Raw genomic sequence first — 19,185 nt, 5'->3', positions numbered from 1 at the left:
TAAGTATATTAACAGCATATGCTAGCAATTTTTTGGACTCAGAGAAATGACAGTACTTTTAGATTTGGCAGGAACAAATTAGTATCTAAAGTCCTATCACTTCTCTGAATCTAAAAATCACTAGGATAGGGTATTGCTAAGCATCCAAGATCCCTCCTCCAGAAGCTCTGGTCTAGTGCCCAGTAGAAAGGATTCTAAGGGTATGGTAGCACTTCAAGGAAGTGTCACAGGCCTCAACAACTCAGGGTTTAAGCAGCAACCCAGGATTTTCATCAGCAACTGATAGTGTCTTTCCAAATAATGTGGGAATTGATGAAAAGAACCTTGTCAAAGAACATCATCATGCTGCACCATAACCCACCAGCAAGTCACAGCTCTGAGAAGCAAAATTCAACTTCCTAAGCAAGGAAAATAGTCAGCTAGATAGCCTTACCTCTTTCCCTATCAAATACATACCAGAAAAGAACAGGCAGATTTTTTTTTTAATCATTTAAACTCTCCAAAGAAAAACCTAGGAACCTTCTGTTAATAATCTTTACCAAATCTTATAAAACTTTCAACTCCAAAAATTACTAATAAAACCTACTGTTCCAGGTACTATAAAAAGTGAATACTATATTGTGTGCTACATTTCAAAACATCACTGTCACCTTTCACTAGTACTATCAAGATAACACTATCACTAAGACATGGGTTTTGAGTTGCTTTTTTAGTAGAGATGATAGCTTTGCCCAAACCTATACATATTCTCACCCAGTCACTTTTATGACCTGGTACTTTCCAGAAAACCAGCCAATTCAACATTTAATCTGTGCAAGACTGAATGGCTGGAGGTAAATCTAAAACCTTGGCTTAAACCCATACTCTGTACTCACTGAGCACTAAAGTTTCTTCAGGTTATAAAGTACTACAAAACAATATCTCAGTTGTGATCCCTTGTTTTTAAAAAAACTATAAATACTATTTTCTCTATTTAATATAAAAGGACATATATGGGCAGCTAGGTAATGCAGTGGATAGGGTGCTGGGCCCAGAGTCAGGAAGACTCATCTTCTTGAGTTCAAATCTGGCCTCAAACACTTATTAGCTGCATGACCCTAGGCAAGTCACTTAACCCTGTTTGTCTCAGTTTCCCCATCTGCAAGACGAGCGGGAGATAGAAATGACAAACCACTCCAGAATCTTTGCAAAGAAAACCCCAAATGGGGTCACAAAGAGTCAGATATGACTGAAAAACAAAATATACAAGGAAGATAGGACAAATTTTAAATAACTTTGCCTGAATACTCAGGAGTTACCTCAAAGTATTTGATAATCTAGCCTTTGAATAGCAAACAAAAAAAATTAGACCATTTAACAAATTTTACACTAAGTACAGAATAGACATAATAGTGGCTTTGATCTAAATTCATTTGGGTGGAGGTAGGAGTGGGGGAGAATGTGCATACCTTTACAAAAGACTTGCTAAATTGGATATTCAGCTGGCTATTAATTGTTGGTCCACAAATAATGATGAACAGAATGGGCAAATATGAAGACCAGGATACCTGCCCACAACTTTTAGAATCCTCCTCTCCCTGAGAGTGGTCGTCCCAACACTCCTGATTCAGCAACCAGAAATAAGTAAGTTTGGTAATAAATGAAGGAAAGGAGCATGGTGACCAAGTGGGATTTACAGGTCCACCAAACTACAAATTAATACTTTTCTTTTTAGTCCTAGATATATAAATCAGAGACAAGAAATCAAGTAAATACGAAGACAGTACTTAAATATAAATTTCTAAGATATAGATGAGAGAAAGAAAAGTACCATTTCTCAAAAAAAAAAAAAAAATCCATGCTTCTTAGGGAAAAGTAGTCAGAAAAAAAATTATAGGTAAATGTCTTAAGAGCGGTGTCCTGAGATGGAAGGTTTAGGTAGGGAGGGAATTCTGAGAAAAAACAAAACAAAACAAAAGAAGAAAGAATTCTGGGAATATAAATGACATCTTAGAATAAGCCTCAAGTAACTTCCAAGTTATTAACAGGTTAATACGATAAGGGGATGATACTGCTTTAAAGGGCTATGGGAAACTAATAGATGTGGAAAACATTATTAAAAAAGTAGAAGGTTTAAGTATATAAATAAAGAAACAGCTCCAGTACTCTTACATAATACATTGTTTATTAACGTTTCAATTTTAAACAAAACAGTAAGCTAATACAATATCTGTATGGAGTGGAAGGGAAGTGTTCACATGTGCATGAGCATATCTTCCAGTTGCTGCATGTGACCCAGCCTGTGCCAGAATCTCCAGAAGATGGACTCCATTTTCAAACAATTCTGTGAGAGAAGCTGCAAAATTGAAGCTAGTTATATTTACAATTTTAAATTCATGCTCCCACGTGTATTAAACACTTAATGAATAGTATATATTTAAAATAAATTTTGTATTTACATAAGCAGCTTAAAGCTTCTATATAAAGGTCTGTAAATTTAATATACATACATGAACAATTATTTTAAATGCCACACTTTTAAAAAAATCACATTTAATAATTCTAAAGTAAATAATCTACACTGATTCAAGTTCTAGTTCTTTCTTAATTTTAACTTTTCTTCTTAAACATTAGCTCTCTTCATAACTGGAAACATCTAAATCAAAAAAGGCCACTCAAATTTTCTTATCTTTATTAATAATTTACCTGCAGAAAACTGCTCTGTTCATTTTAACTAGGCTGAGCTCTGAGCTTTGCTGTTACGCTAAAATAGTCAAACTTAAATAGAAACTTGACTCTTAGTGCCATAGGCACATCCTCAAGTGAAAATTTCTCAAATGCACATTTTTGTTTGCATATTGTCCTTCTCATTAGAATATAAGCTCCTTGAGGGCAGGGACTGTGTTTTTGCCATTTTTTGTATCCCTATGAGTCAGTACAGACTGGGCACAGAATATGTACTTAACAAATGTTTGGAGACCATCATTATTGAATAAACTCCAACTTCCTTACCCAGGGATTCAAGGCTTTCCAAATCTTGCTTAACTAAAGCTGCTTTTTTAACAGATAACACTGAACAAAATTCCTATATCTCCAATGGAAACTAGAATACTTTAATATTACACTGGAAGTAAATTTAATACAGATCATTTGTACAATATCCTTGGCTACAAAATAAACTAGCTACACGGCAAAATGTTACTAACGTTACAAAAGGTTATTAAGACTTGATTCCACAGTGTACCTACATAACTTTCCATATCTTCAATATAAGGGCCCAAAGAATCTACACTGGGTGATAAATTCAAACACAACAGATTTCAGTCTATGTCCAAATAGAAACTACAAAAATTACCTGAATAGAAATTACAAAAAGCTATGAACTACATTTTACATAAGAGCCTATGTACAAAAACAAGGTAAATACAAATACAACTTCAACTTTAATGTGCTATTGGTACACTCAAAATCAAAAGCCCAGCTTTTCCATTTCTTATGGAAATACCACAGTCATTTCTCTTTGGACAAAACGCCATACAAAACAATGTATGTTCATGTCTTTTGTTCGGAAAGTGCATCCAAAGAACCTTGCTGTTAAAAATGAAAGTTTGGTGAAAGGCTTTTTGGGAGTATATGAACATACTTGCAAAAGTATCCTAAATATATGTCTGTCTGGTATATACAAACATTTTCTCCAAGCTTTCTTCCTAAGAAAACAACTTATGAATCCAAAATCTGTTTTATTCCTGTTGTTATACATGCTACCTATTTCAGCTTCCCTTTTCAAAAGATAACTGAACTGGTACAAGTGAAATCCTAAGTTAAATACAGCTTATTTTCACAGAATTAAAACTTTTTTTTTTCAAGAGTCAGTTTGCTAAAAGTAGTAGTAAAGGGAAATGAGAACTGTGACAATAAAACACTTTCATGACACTTATCAAGTTCTCACTAGCTCAAGGGCTAATATAGGCAATCCTGCATTCAAGGAGCTTTCAATCTGGTACAGAAGATATGACACCCACAGACATCCAAAAAATATACTAGCATGGTTATGTGAGTAGGCAATGTGGAATTTATCCTTAACACAAAAATAGTATATAAAACACACGCACAGTATGTGCACCATACACATAAGTACTGAAAGCCAAAAGATGGCATCCATCTATTTGGGGGGCTTGTTGGTAATTATTTCAATATTTCCCCCTCAGCTAGGATCATTACGTTTTTTAAAAAAAAAATCACCAAGTTATTGTTTGGTATTTAAAATTCATCTTTTGGGGCAGCTAGGTGGCACAGGGGATAGAGCACCAGCCCTTTAGTCAGGAAGACCTGAGTTCAAATCGGCCTCAGATCAAACACTTGTCACTAACTAGCTGTGTGACCCTGGGCAAATCACTTAACCCCAATTGCCTAAAAAACAAAACAAAAATAAAATAAAATAAAATTCATTTTTCTTCAAAGAAAAGTAATGGAAAAAATGTACTTATCAATGAAAAATGTTTTCTATACAAAATACAGTCAAGTCCATATTAATGCAATTCCTGTTAGTGGGTCTATTTTTAATGCAAAAACAGCTGAACAGTATTCTTTAAAATATAACATCTAACCTCATAATATAAACCTTAATTGTTATATCATGTCTTTGTGAAAATAAAGTGTTCAAGCTGTTGTTTTAAAAAAAACTTTGTTAAAGAAGGCTACAAAGCAGAATATATTTTAAAATGAATGTGAAGTAGAAGCAAAAGGCTTCAGTAAAATAGAGAAAATAGATTTTAAAAATGTAATTTAACAGTTAAATCTATTTCACACTCAGAAATCACAAACTTATCAGCACTCTCCTTTCAATTTTAACTGTTTAAGAAGTTTCATTAAAATTAATTCCTTAGTCTTTAAATTAACAGGGACTATCAATTACATTTATAATTAAATTTTACTAGTCAGCTAAATAATACTGCAGCTAAAGCAGATAGATGCTTCACACACAGCTGTATCATCAACCAATACTTTGTTCCTTTTAAAACTATTTTTAAAACATCAACTTCTCCCACAGAGGTATGTACTCCTCCACATCTGAGCAACCAGAAGAGAAATACATAGATGAGCTTCTCATTTCTACAGATATTCTACACCTACACATATAAGTTACATGTACAAGTTCCCACTTGAGCACACCTACGGTTGGTTGGTTCACTCACTCACTTTGCTAAATGCATTCACTTCTTCATAAAGCAGAAATACTGCTTAAGTACATCAAATCTCCTAACACTATCCATAAGAACTCATTTTGCACACACTTTCAGGGTCACACTAGTTTCATGTCCACAAAAAGATAAGTCTCTTCTATATTTCCTTAAACACTCATCACCTACCCTTGTAAAATGACACAGACTCCAACCCAGAATACCCAAGGATACTATTGCAATTTGCTTTTTTTTTTAAATGAGGGGGAAAAAAGGCCCAGAAATGGCCATATGAACTTTCCTCTTCCTAGTCCACCCACAAAGCTAGTAGGTCTACATAGCCAAGTAGACTGTCAAGCAAGAATCTGGATAAAGGATGAGTATCTTGATTCAGATAAACTCAGATTTGGGACCTTAACTGTATGGACAACAGTACTGTGCATTATTGGCTGTACAGTAGTATATAATGTCAATGACATCCCAGTCAATCTAATTTTGCCCCAACTGTGGTCATAGTATATTAAGATTTTTCTCCAGTTATTTTTCATGTTCATGATCTGCTTTAATATTGATTCTATAATACTTCTGACTTAAAATAAAAAAGTACCAATTTTCTTTTTAGCACGCAGCATAATGCTACTCTGCAAGGAGAGCCATACGTGTATGGTGGAAGGGGGTAGGGAGAGGGGTCTGAAAAAGAGCCTTCCTCAGTCAACGGAGGAGCTCGTGGGGAGAAAGGGGCTCGGGGCCATGCGTGGCCAAGTCAGGTTAGTTTGAGGAGTGTTGGGGAACCTGTGACGAAGCAGCCCCTGACAGCTGCGCCGGGGGCCCGGGGCTGAGCAGAGGCCAGCGGGGGCCCCGACCCCGGGGGGGGGGGAGAAGGGCGGAAACGCCGCCTCCCAACCGCATCGCAGAGAAGGGCACAACGCCCAGCTCCGTCCAGCGCGGCGCGAGGGCCCCCTCCTTCCTCCTGCCGCCGCCGCTGCCTCCTCCTCCTCCTCCTCCCAGCCAGCCGGGTAGCCAGGCAGAGCCCGCAGACCCAGCTCGGGGGCTCCCACTGGGGCGGGGGGAGCGGGATTTTGCAGGCAGCACCAACCGGGGCGGGGAGGGCTTCGGACCAGCCTGGACACGGTACTTGCAACTGCCGGGAGGCCGCACGCTGGTGGGGGGCGGGGAGCCAGCTCTAGGCGTGTAATGGAGGGAACCAAAAGGGCGCCGCGGGGAGCTATTCACGGGGCATGCTGATACGGAGGGGAGGCCTGCTTGTTGCATGCAACTGGGGGAGGAGGAGCTCCGAAGGAGGGAACGGGCGAGCCGGACGAGACAGGAGGCTACGGGAGACGGCGCTCTTCGGGAAGGAGAGGAACGGGGCGGCATGCACGCGCCGCCAGCCCGCCCCGGCAAGCTCCAGGAGGAGGCGGCGGGGGTGGCTGGCGGAGACACCACTATTCTCCCCCACCCCCTACCCAGGCCGCCTTTTGCAGCACATCCCCGTCCCCTTCCTCCAGCCCTCCCCTTCCACCCCGTGGGGGGCAGAGGCGCGAGGCGAGGGGGAGGGCGTGGGAATGGCCTGACGCACGCGGCTGCCGGCTTCGTCTCGCGCCGTATTTACGCTGCAGTCACTGCCGCCGGCGGCCGTTGCGGCCGTTGCCGCCGCCGTCGCCGTCGCCGTCGCCTCCTCCTCCTCCTCCTCCTCTCCCCCCCTCCTGCCGTAACGTCCTGACGCTCCGCAGGGACCCCTGACTGGACGGACGGGTGCGTGAGGGGAGCCGGAGAGGCCTCGCCGCGGGGGGGTGAGAGGGAGGTGAGAGGAAGGGATCGGGCCGGGGAGACCCCCCTGTGGCTACCGCTTACCTCGGGGAGAACCGAAACCAGTCTTGCTCAAACGCCCAACGACGGGGGCAGGGAAGGGGAGGGTGGCGGTGACTCCGCTGGCGAGGACAGCGGCCACTGGGCTCGCTCCTTGTTGGATATTCGGCGGCGGCGGCGGCGGCTCGGGCGCGCGCCTCCCGGGTGACGCAGGAGGCGAGGGGCGCGCACGCAGGAGGGGTGCGGAAGGGGGAGGGGGTGACTTTTTTGGTGCTCCTGTGGTTTGAAAAGCCTCCGTAGGGAGGCGGGAGCAGGGCTGATTGGGAACTGTGAAATAAGTCCTGGGCGGGCCCCTGCGCGCTTGCGCGTAGAAGGCAGGTTCCATGCTGCAGCGAGCAACCGCGTTAGACAACTCGGGCTTCAAGTTGGGTGGAGAGATCAGGGCGTCTTCTCTGGTATCGTCCTGCACTGAGGGAAGCTGGTTGTGGGTGGGCCGCTAAGTGAAACTAGTGAAGAAAACAGGAAGATTGCTCTAATCTAGGGAAGATGATGGGAATGTACAGAAAGCACCCCTCCCCAAATCCAGCTGTGAGAGCCTCGGTTTACCCACCTGTAAAATGGGCGTCATAATACAAGTTATCCCTTTCACCTTGTAGGAAATTAGACACAGGGAGGTTGTATTTTGATGATGAGTCGGAAGTTAAATTTTTACTTTGGGGGAAATCCAGCAGGCCAGAATAGGGGACAGTCTGAGTTTCTCCTTGAGTAAATATCCTGCAAATTCCTCAGTTTCGCCCACGGCTGACCCAGCTCCCAACAACCATAAGAGGAAAGTATGCCTCAGGGTCAATATTTGAACCTCTGCCTTTTTGATTCCCAAGTCCAGTATTTTATTTATTACTCTATTCTGGTAAGTATGTGTGGGTGTTAATAATGTTCCCAGTCCCTGTGAGAAAAAACTTATGTGGTTGCATATGTAAGCCCTTGAAATCTTGAAGAATCACTCCAGAAACACAATGTACGTTCTCATTGTTTGGTTAGAAATGCTTGATAGTTATGCCAAAAGGAGTAGCAAAATATTTGGGTCACCTGGAGAAATATTTGTTCTTTCTCCTCCTGGTGACAAGATTCCTACTTCCTATTTCTCATATCTCAATGTCTTAGTTCTTAGAAAGTTTTCTTTAGTTACATGTGTAATCCTCAGTCCTTTTAATTCTGTCAAATTATAGGTCTTTCTTGAAGCCACCATGGAGAGGTATCCAGAGTAGGGGGAGTAATTTCCTCTTATTAAATTGTTCGGGGATGCTAAGGTAAAGAAGGTGGGACTCTTCAGGATTGCACTTTACCATGATCTTGAGGCAATAGCGAGCCTAAGGGTCAGCTGGATGGCGAAGTGGATAGAGCACAGGCCCAGGATTCAGGAAGACCTGGGTTGAAATCTGGCCTCAGACACTTGACACTAGCTGTGTGACCCTGGGCAAGTCAGTTCATCCCTTGCCTTGCCAAAATATGTATACATACATACATATATATATACACACATGTATTATATATGTAATATGTATAATATATATTATATATATAATACATATATATGTAACAATAGCAAGCCTAGCTCCTTGATTTTTTTTTTAAAGAAGGGCAAAGTGTTCCATTATGTAAGCCAGAGAGGAAGTAGAGATGGTAGAAATGGAAGTGGTCTTGAGTCAGAATATCCAGGTTCTACTTGGCACTATTCTGGAGAGTTCTTCTAATTTTTCTGAGCCCAGATTTCTTCACATGTGAGGTAGGTAGAGCAGATATGATTATTCTCAACTCATCAGGTTGTGAGAAAAGTGCTTTGTAAGCTTTAATGTGCTACATAAATTATTGTTCCAAAAGATTCCCCCAATTGTACTTGTAAAATTTAAATGGACTCCACTTAGTCTAAAGCAACATGGGGTTTGCATTTATAGGTGTGTGTGCATAGCCTCTATTATAAAGGAAGCTTAGTGAAATTATTCCCTGAAATTATTCTACTTGTAAAAGGAACCTCTGTCTTTTAAAATAATCATTTTATAAAATATAGTAAAAGATAAAGCTTTTTTTATGCCTTTGCTCTGTATTTGTATTGATTTGGTTTTGAAAACCAAAGGCAAATAGTAATATATGAGTAACAAAATATTAATGTTTGATCAAAAGTAATGAATATGGTAAATATAGAGAAAGAGAGTAAGGCTCATTATATGATACAAAATGAAGCAAAACCATGTATACCGTGTTGTAAGTGGATGTTATTCATTTACAAAAGAAAAGCTAGGTGGAGTACCTGGAATCCTGAGTTAAAATCCATCCTTGACATTTACTAGCTGTGTGACCTTGGGTAAGTCATTTAACCTCCATCAATTTCCTCATCTGTAAAATGGAAATAATAACAGCACCTACCTCACAAGGTTGTTGTGAGGAATAAATAAGATATTTGGGAAAGTGCCTGGTACATAGTAGGTGTTTAATAAATGCTAATTTCCTTCCAAAGAGGAGGTAAGACTGTAACCCCTTATTTTTTTTCCAGAGATTAAGGACTATGAGTATGGAATACTACTTAGAATGTCAGGCTTTTTTTATGTGTTAGTTACTTTTGCTAAACTACTTTTTCCTCCTATTCTTATAGGAATGGCTCTGAGAGTGGGAATGGAGTATAGAATGGGAAATGTATGTGATGTAAAATCAAAGCATGTCAATAAAAATTGTTTTAAAAGCCAAAGAAAGGAACCTTAATGGATTTTGTAACTCACTCAGAAATATGTAAGCTATATAGCTAAGGCAAGTTTAATTTGCTTCAGCCATTTGTTTTAAAACTAGTTAATTCGGGGCAGCTTGGTGGCGAAGTGGATAGAGCTCTGGCCTTGGAGTCAGGAGGACCTGACTCCGGTCTCAGACACTTGACACTTACTAGCTGTGTGACCCTGGGCAAGTAACTTAACCCTAATTGCCTCACCAAAAAGCAAAAAAATAAATAAGATAAAACTAGTTAATTTGTTAAGTGGTTCTGATATCTTCCAGTGTTTTACTATAATAAAATCTCATTCGAAAATATCTCAAGTTATGTCAGTGTAGGGTGTAATGTGATACTTTTCAGTGTAGCAGGTAACATCTTCTGAAGACTTGGTTTAGTTCATTCATATAGTAGTCAGAATAACAGTCTTGAAAAGAAGTACAGCATGAAGTAAATGTTAGCTATTATATATAGATGTCCTAGAAATTTGGAGGTTGTATTAGATCAACATAGGTAAAGTTTATTCAGTATTTGGGGACATTTAATAGAAACATCACATTTGAGAAATTGATTAAGCACCTATACGTTCTTAGGGAAATGTGAGGCTTATCTTCAATCCAGCTTAGTGGTGAAGTAATTCTTGGATTCCTTTTTAATTAGTTAATATATACCTCTAACTTTCTGGATATCAAAAATTTTCTTTAGTTAAAAAAAATAGAAGCACATAGTTTAATACCAACTTTATTCTTTTTTATCATCACTTCTTTTGCACAACAACAACCTTAAGTTGACAATGAAATGCACTAAAGGAACTAGGTGACGTCAGATTGGTAGGAATCCTTCACAAGCTTCTTGTTCTATGTATTTGAAAGCTGTACACACCATCTTGTAAGGAATGGATCCTGTGTAGGCCCAGTGACATTAAAGCTACTGAACCCAAACTTAATCCTTTGAGGGCTGTACAGAGTGCCTTTTTGGCTTTGACTTTCTCTGTCAGTGGCTGGTCTTTTTTAAAAGAAACTACATTAGTTACATAGAGGATATGATCCACCAGCTTATTGATAAAAGAAGCCTTAATAGTGGCCAGCACTCCCTCTTTGTTCCACAAAGGACACCTAGCAGATGCATTATTAGTCTTAGTATATCACTTTATCCCCTAGCATGGTTAGGAACTAAATCTCTATAGCACCATAATCAGCCTTTGCCTGACCATGTGGGGATAAAAATGTCAGTGTATACATATTACATGGATGTACATGTCTGCACATCTATGTACTTCATAGTGTATGTATACACATTACAGATGTATGTTTGAAATAATGCAGGTTCGATAAAATGCTAGGGCACAGCAGACAAAGGTGAACTATGCAATTAAGATCATTGTTAGAAGACCATATTGGCCCAGTGACTAACCCAAATGAAACATTGAAATTTCAGTTTTAAATGGATATTTATAGTATATGTATGGAGTGTGTATTAATTTGTAAACAACTACTTACACTGACAGTCTGCAATCAGTATTTCTATTTTATCTTTATATTTCTACCACAAAAAATGTTTACAACAAAACCAACCTCCCTCCTACCGCATGACTACAACCTTTATATGGTGTGAATATTATACCAGGACTACCCTGATTTTACAGTTTGGGGGGGGGTGCATAACCAAAAGTTTAAAGAGGAAATGGGCTATAATTGCAAATGTCCTAAAACCACAGATCCCTGTCAACACACACACACACACACACACACACACACACACACACACACACACACGGCACATGCTCACGCTCCCTCTCTCTCTCCCCCTCTCCCCCCAGAATAGCTAATCTCAACTGACAACTCTGCACAGAGAAAATGGCATTGGATTGGCTTTTTTTTTCTACTTATATCCTTTTACAAAATCCCAATCTCTTTTCTGACATTTTTACTTCTCCAGGTTTTCCAATGATAATTTTTTTTTTTTAATCTCCCTTATTTTCCTACTTTAAAGCCATGGAAAACTGTGATGGGAGGTAGTCAAAAGAAAACAGTTCTATTTCCTACTCATGGGATTTCTGTGTCATATAATTTAAGGCTTCCCTACCAGCCTTAAAGAATGATTGATAATGTCCAGTGAGCTGGTAGGAAGAGGGAGGACAGTTGAGGTTTTTTTAGTCAGATGTAAGGAGCAAGCATTGTGCCTTCTCTAGGAATGAGATTTGAAATCTGGGTAAGCTCAGAAATGGCTTGCAAACACGATTGAAGGAAGGTATAATTCCAGATTCTTGATCTTATACGAAACCAGCAGTAGTACTGTTGTGCTTGAGGGGTCAGGAACAATTTCCAGCACTAAAGATAATTATCTTTAATTTCAACTGAGTTCTGTTCCACAGCCAAGGGATATTACCTGCCTCTTTACAGTCTAGGGAATGTCAGGGGTTCAGCACAACATGAAGTCCCCATAATTATTTTTTAAGAGTTGCTATTCCTTAGTAAACAGAGGTTGGGGAACATAGGGAAAGAGTAAGGTTATGAGAATTAGGTGAAAAGATGGAGGCCTGTCCCAAACTGCTCACTCCTGACACAAGCTAACCAAATGACCAGCTTGGACAATAAGAGTGAGTTAACAAGAAATCAAAACAATAGGCAAAGCCACCAAGAAAGAGTCATTGAGGAATTGCATTGGCCTTCCCTAATTAATGCTGGATCTTATCCTCTCAGCCAACTGATGAGGGCATTGGAATGCTGTGTGCTATGAAGCAGTTCAACTGTATTTCCCAAAGAAACCTAGTAGCATCCAAGGATCAAGGTAAGGAATATGAAGTTTTCTATTCAGAGAAATATGGAGCCTTGGCCTTGATTCTTCTATCTTGACCATTTTATTTTCTTTTAAACTACATATGTCTTAGGCCTTAACAGGATTCCTGAGGAAAACTGATTACCATCAGTTGCTACTCCCAGGAAATTGGTAGTTTAGGCTAAATCCTCTGAGGAGGCACTGTCAAATATCCTTGGCTTTAAGTCCAGATCTACTCATAAGGCCTCTTTCAAACCCAACCCAATATCTTCCTTTTGAGAATAGCTTCTGTACCCCAAGGCTGTCCTATTTCCTAATACCCCTCCTGCCCTTCTCAAATATTCAAACTCATGAGTACAACATTTCTTAGAATTATCACTAATAAAAGGTATTTACAAGTTTCAGTTTGGAATTACACCCCAAGGAAACGATCACAGAGTAGTAGGACAAAGTTAATTGCAGACAGTTTCCCATATCCCACAGATGTAGGACACCAACATTTTAACCATTACTTACACTCTAGCACACACACAGATTTTATTAGTACTATTAATTTAACTTAAGTAATTCTTAACTTTTAAATTTTACCTTATTATATGAAGAAGATGAGTCTGAATTATAGTAAATTTCTGCTATGAGAATTACTACCTGCTAGAAACTGGTGACTATTAAGAAATTCAACCTTCAGTTCCATTTCTTCTTCTCTTTCACTGCCCCAAGCAACTTTAGCCTTTGGCCATGGCTAAATCTTAATCATGGCTTCCAGCTCCCTCTGGAGGCAGTCTTGGTGGTGAGTTTTCAGCAACTTTAGGAAAAATAACTGCTAAACTTGTTCAGCTATGGGGACTCAGTCTCTTTGATGCTAAATGGCAGGCGTCCCCCCTCCCCCCCAGTAGATTTAAGTCATACCTAGCATTGGAACATGAATGAAACACAAAGTGCACTAACTTCATCACTTCCACAACATTGCTTCCAATATAAGGGAAATTAAAAGTAGCTCATCTTTACAAAGAGGGTGGGGAGTAAATTGACACCTGTTACAGTCAGCCAAAAGGACTCCAGACACAAGATAAACATTTGTGTGAGTATTAGATTAACAACTTTGTGTAAAAGGAGTATTTTGGCCAAGGTAAGATAACTCTGAATGTCTACCTGCCTTGGCTTTTACTCATGAAAGTGCTTTAGGAGGTAAAACGAAGTAACCTAGTTTTTTCTACTAGATTCAGCAAATATATGAAAAGGAAAATTTGTTCTCAGTTCCCAGATTAATTTAAACAAGGCTGTAAGGTGGCCCTTACATTTTAAGAAAAAGGAATTGCAACATTAAAGATGGTCCACCCCACTGGAACTGACAGAGAGGTTTGGGATTTTTTTTTTGTTGTTTATTTTTCCCATCAGTAAAATAGAAAATATGATAAGCAATGTTTGGGTGAGATTCAATTAACGAAATACTTCTGTGGATTTCAGCCCTTTTCACTCTCCCCAGACACTTAAATCATCAGATAATTGAATCCATTAACTTTCTACAACTGCCTGACCTTGAACAAATTATCTGTGTACCTCAGTTTCCTTATCTGTAAAATGAGAGAGTGGGATTAGGTGACCTCTAAGATACCTGCCAACTCCAACTCACAGGGATAGACCATGAGCCTGTGATCTATCCCTGTGCTACCTATGCCCTATGGAAGAATCCTCAGCTGATGTAGCTTACTTATACTACCAGAGAGCTGGGTGCCAAAAAGAGGTGAATAAAAATAAATATTTAATAAGGTTGCTAGAAATTAGAAGCAAATGGTATCCAGTTTTCACAAGTTTTAAGAATATAAGAAGGAAAAGAATTAAAATATTTATTGTCCACCAAGCATAGAATAGTAGATCTGAGTGGACAGAGGGACAGTCTTGGAGTCTGGAAGTTCTGAGTTCAAATCCAAACCTATGACAGACAAGCTGTGTGACCAGGGAAAGTCACTTATATTTCAGTACTCTGGGCAACTCTCAGTAAATTACAGATGAGTTGCTAAGCTCAAAGTCACAAATCTGAGCTAATGTTCACCAAAGAAACCACACAATGAAAGGTCTAGGTCATGCTGAGTAATTGCCTTTTATTTTGTCTTCTAGTATTCAGTCTACTCCCACATGTGGTCTGGATCTGGAATTTGTGTCTACCTAGGTTGTTGCTTTCATAGTATGAGTAGACATACCAAAACATTCTCTTTACAGCACGTTCTTACATCAGTCCACACTGGTGGCGTCCTCTACAGTTAGCAGAAAACCTGGACTTCCATCCACCACACAACAGAAGTGAGTCTACCCATTGTCCTTTATCTCCCCATTTTTGAGTCCTTTGAAAAAAATAAACTATGGACTTTATGTAGTCTATAGATGGATAAAGCAGAGCTTCCTATGAACTTTTCTTAGTAATGCTTGAGGAGTTAACTATGTTAGTACTAATTACCTCTTCATAAAAAGTCTGAAAAGTACCATATAGGATAAGTCACTATCCCTTGTTGCAAAGTTTTTGATTTTCAATGCTTTAGATTGGTATATAATATCTAATCCTCCCTATCGTAATGTTTTTTGTGAAAATTTCTGTCCTAGGTAACAGACATATCACTGCTCCTGATTGGAACTGTCATAGACAGCGCCAGGCTTCCCAACTCCAAACTTCATTTCTAAAGAATGTAGATCTTTAGTTTCCGCATCGCCTCTGAGCACTGATACTATGCTTAATAATGATAATAAAATAATAATAATAATAAATAAATGATAAATAAAATAATAATAAATAATAATACTAAAAACCAGCCATGAGTTAATATTTGACATCCATATATTCAGTCCCCCCACTTCTGTTTTCTAGGAATAAAGCTAAGACACAGACCAGCTAAGCAAGTCAACTAGCAACTATCCTCAGGTTATGTTTATTTTTTGCAACCTCAAGCCTCATCAGGGTTAGAACCAGTAACCCAAAGGGAAACCGCCATAATTTTAACTCTCCCACCCAATTTCCTTCCTTCTCTAATCCTAAAGATAATCTGGATATATTGATTGTTGTTCTTCCCATGATTTTCCATCAAAGAAGAAATGATTACTTTTGATTCCATGATCCCTAGACACTGAAAGCTGGCTCAGAATAAATTCTCTTAAATGAAAAAAAAAGTATCATGAACAAACTTTGGATAAGAAATCTACATTTCCATGCCACTGTTGGTTGAATTTATTAATGTCTCCATCTTTTACATAAGTTTATGAAAGATTCCAGGAAGGAACCAAGTGGATTGACTTGTCAGGTGATTAATGTGATTGACTCTATATTCATATGAACTAGTGGCTACTCTGTTTAGAGTTCTCCAAGGCCAGCAAGGCCCTCCACAAGGACTGGACAGATAAGGATCCTAAGAGAAAAGCATAAACTAGGGAGGTTAGCATAGGAGTAGGCAGAGGAGAAGGGGGAGGGTAGTGAAGACAAAGTTGCATCTAGACAAACAAAATAAAAATGTGGGTGGTTTTTTTTTGTTTGTTTGTTTGTTTTATATCAGGAACCAGGTGCTAAGCATATAGAAAAGCCCATTAACCAGAGATCTCCTCCCGCTGCTCCTTGTTCCTGCGGACTTCAGCTGCATGAAGTTCCTGCAAAGACATGGGAAAGGTTAAGGGAGGAAGAAGAGTCCACCGCCTAGAAATCCAATTTTCTTGATGTTCTTGTTTTCCCTCCTGATTGTAGTTTTCCTCATTCCTTCACATTGGGAAACTTTCTCATACCTAGGTTTAGATCATTCAGTTCCCACTTTGGCTTCCTATCCTTTAGAGAGGTAGATGAGGCCAGATTAATGGGAAAAACTTGGGTTCATGACATTCAGCTAACCTAATAGGCTCTTAGGCTTTAGGAGTAACATGAATTATCCCTACCCACTCTTCCCGTCACTGTGATGTGAGCGAGTATTGTGATGTAGCAACCAAAAGAACTAATGTGCTATTAGGCCAAATTAATGACAAGAACAGAACAGTGGTAACAGAAGTGTCTACAGTAAGAGAAAGAACTACTATATTCAGCCCTGGCTGAAATACAGTGTCCAATTCTGGGAGGGTTAGGTCAGTGGCAGGTTTTTTTTTTGTTCTGTTTTGTTTTTGTTTTTGGTGAGGCAATCGGGGTTAAGTGACTTGCCCAGGGTCACAAAGCTATTAAGTGTTTTGAGGCCGTATTTGAACTCTGGTCCTCTTGCAGTGCCAGGTATTTAAATGAGTCTCTTAACTGAGGTAGGAAGGTGTTGGGGGTGAGGGGAAGAGGGAGAAAAGGCTTCTGAGTTGAAGGATTTCAACCTGAGGACTGAAAGATTTGAGTTTCAGTCTTCTCTTCCTGCTCTCTGCCCCTCCCTCCCCCCCCCCCCACCATGTACATAACACACAATTGAAAGTAACTAGCCTGGAGAAAACACTTTTTATAAGGAATGTTTATTATAATTCTAACCCACAAAACCCAGGTACTAAGGGTCATTAATGAATATGAAAACTGCCTTCTTTCCGTTGGTTTTTCATTGGTATTCATCCTGTGGGGATTCTTTGCCTGAATGAAGGAGAAAGGGAGTAGTAGAATGAGGGAGAAGCAGGCTGCCCAACTCACCTTCTCCCGAAGTCTCTCCCTCAAGGCAGCCAGGTGAGCCTCACGAATCTCCTTACTGAGTTCCATCTTGTAGTTGAGCTTCTCTTCAGCCAGACGGCTGAAATTGTTGTTCTCCTCCAGGGCCTTATGTAGAACCTCTCGCTCATGCTCCCGCTTCTCCGCCAGCTGCTTCAGGACCTGTGCCTCCTGAGTCTGGCAAACCAAAGGGTCCCAGGTGAAAACCAGGGATCCATTCCTGAAGGGTCCCTCTTTTCCCTCCCCCAAACAGAAAAGGCTTTGCTTACCTAACTATATAAACAGTCATAGAGTGGTCTTCCCTTGACAGATACTCGGCAGGAAGGATCAAAGATGTACTCTTTATATAATGTAGGTACATTACACAGAATAACTTACCTTAACATGGAACACAATCAGTAGAAATGGGGCACATAATTTGCTCCTTTTTCAGCAATAAACTTGTGCTGCAGCTATTCTCACAAACCTCTCAGCTCACAACCTGGGATTAGAAGGTTGTTTGTCCCCATTTCACAAAAAGTAATCTTCCCAAAACCACTACTTTAATCATGTCAGTTCCCTGCAGAATAACCTTCCATAGTTCTAAAACATCAAACCCTCCAGTTCAATTCAACAAACATTTATTACACCCCTCATCTTATGTGCAAGACCCCACACTGGCACTAGGAGCGGAGAGATGAAAATCAAGACAGTTCTGGCTCTTATCACCTCTGACTTAGAAGCTGCAGTTGCCTCCTAACTAATCTTCCTGCCTCAGATCTCTGCCTATTCCAGTATATCCTCCATGGGACTGCCAAAAAGATTTTCTTAATGCACTGGTGTTGCCATGCTACCCATCTACTCCATAAACTCCAGTGTCTCCCTGTTACCTCTAGGATCAAATATTAAAGCTCCTCATAACTTGGCCCCTTCCTACCTTTCCAATCTTCTTACATATCAATCCCATCCAAAAACTTTACAATCTAGTCATATTTGCCCAGCTTTATAGATGTATATACAAGCATCATTTTGGGAGTTACTTGAACTAAATATTGCTATGGGGAAAAGCATTTTGTAAGCTAATAGCAGCAACAGCAACAGTATTTATATTTATGTAGTAGCAAATCATATTTATGGGCAGGTAGGTGGTGCAAGGGATAGATAGTTCTAGAGTCAAGGATAGTTCTAAAGAAAGGATAGTTCTAGAGTCAAGAAGACTTATCTTCTTGAGTTCAAATCCGGCCTCAGACTAGCTGTGTGACCCTGGGCAAGTCACTTAACCCTGTTTGCCTGAGTTTCCTCATCTGTAAAATGAGCTGGAGAAGGAAATGGCAAACCACTCTGATATCTTTGCCAAGAAAACCCCAAATAGGGTCACAAAGGGTTGAATATGACTGAAAAAAACGACTGAACAACATATTTATATGTTTTATGTAAATATATGACAGGTTTATGTATTGAATAATGTATACATTTTACCAGAATGTCATTATATATTACATTTAGGCTTTCCCTGTCTAATGAGCAAGCACAGTATTCATTGAAACAATATTACAGGGGCCAGTTAGAGCTGTTGGTAGGACTTGGTAATAATGTATTCCTGGTGTCATTGCAAACCACTGGAGATGCAACTGTGTGCAGCATATTGTTAGTTAACTGAATGATGCATGTGACGTTGTAAATGTTGAGGGAGGGCCCATGCTCCAAAAGCCTTCTGGCCCATTTCATCCTGCTTTTTCCCAGCTGTGCCTGTGTGCTTGTTGCCCACCATGACTTCGATGGCATCTTTCCAGATGTCCAAATATTATAGCTCACATTTCCTATAGCACCTGAGGATTTCTGCCTCACATTTTAATCACAATAACCTTGCAAGGGTAGGTAGTACAAGTCTTCCTTCATCTAATTTTGCAGGCAAGGGAATGGAACCTCAGAGAAGCTGTAACTTGCCTGTAGTCATACAACTAGTAAGCTTTACACAGCTAATCAACATCAAAGGTGAACAGTCATGATTCCAAGTCTAACCTTTGCCAGTGCGACAAGATACCTCTTACTCCATTATGCCTGCTATA

The 19,185-nt window shown here is 39.8% G+C and overlaps 2 protein-coding genes across 6 annotated transcripts in view; both read right to left on the bottom strand.

Annotated features, from left to right (window-relative positions):
• Positions 1-7,138, bottom strand: part of GMEB2 (glucocorticoid modulatory element binding protein 2) — a 58,618-nt gene extending 51,480 nt beyond the window's left edge. For all 3 annotated transcript variants that reach the window (XM_027849887.1, XM_027849898.1, XM_027849921.1), the window contains exon 1: positions 7,014-7,138. The gene's annotated coding sequence lies outside the window, so the exon portion shown is untranslated. The remainder of the gene's footprint in view (positions 1-7,013) is intronic.
• An 8,552-nt stretch (positions 7,139-15,690) lies between these two features.
• The window catches only part of STMN3 (stathmin 3), a 29,387-nt gene continuing 25,892 nt past the window's right edge, over positions 15,691-19,185 (bottom strand). For 2 of the 3 annotated variants that reach the window (XM_027850352.1, XM_027850348.1), the window contains 2 exons: positions 17,123-17,314; positions 15,691-16,131 (listed from right to left, as the gene is read on the bottom strand). In XM_027850352.1, the coding sequence (XP_027706153.1) occupies positions 16,072-16,131; positions 17,123-17,314 (252 nt within the window). In that variant the 3' untranslated portion in view covers positions 15,691-16,071. Of the gene's footprint in view, positions 16,132-16,981; positions 17,066-17,122; positions 17,315-19,185 lie in introns of those variants that run through there. The other variant, XM_027850358.1, reaches the window with a different exon arrangement.

Source organism: Vombatus ursinus, unplaced genomic scaffold, assembly GCF_900497805.2.
Source record: "Vombatus ursinus unplaced genomic scaffold, bare-nosed wombat genome assembly UNPS02000580.1, whole genome shotgun sequence".
NCBI classification, from domain to species: domain Eukaryota; kingdom Metazoa; phylum Chordata; class Mammalia; order Diprotodontia; family Vombatidae; genus Vombatus; species Vombatus ursinus.
This window is presented reverse-complemented; position numbering and strand designations above follow the sequence as displayed.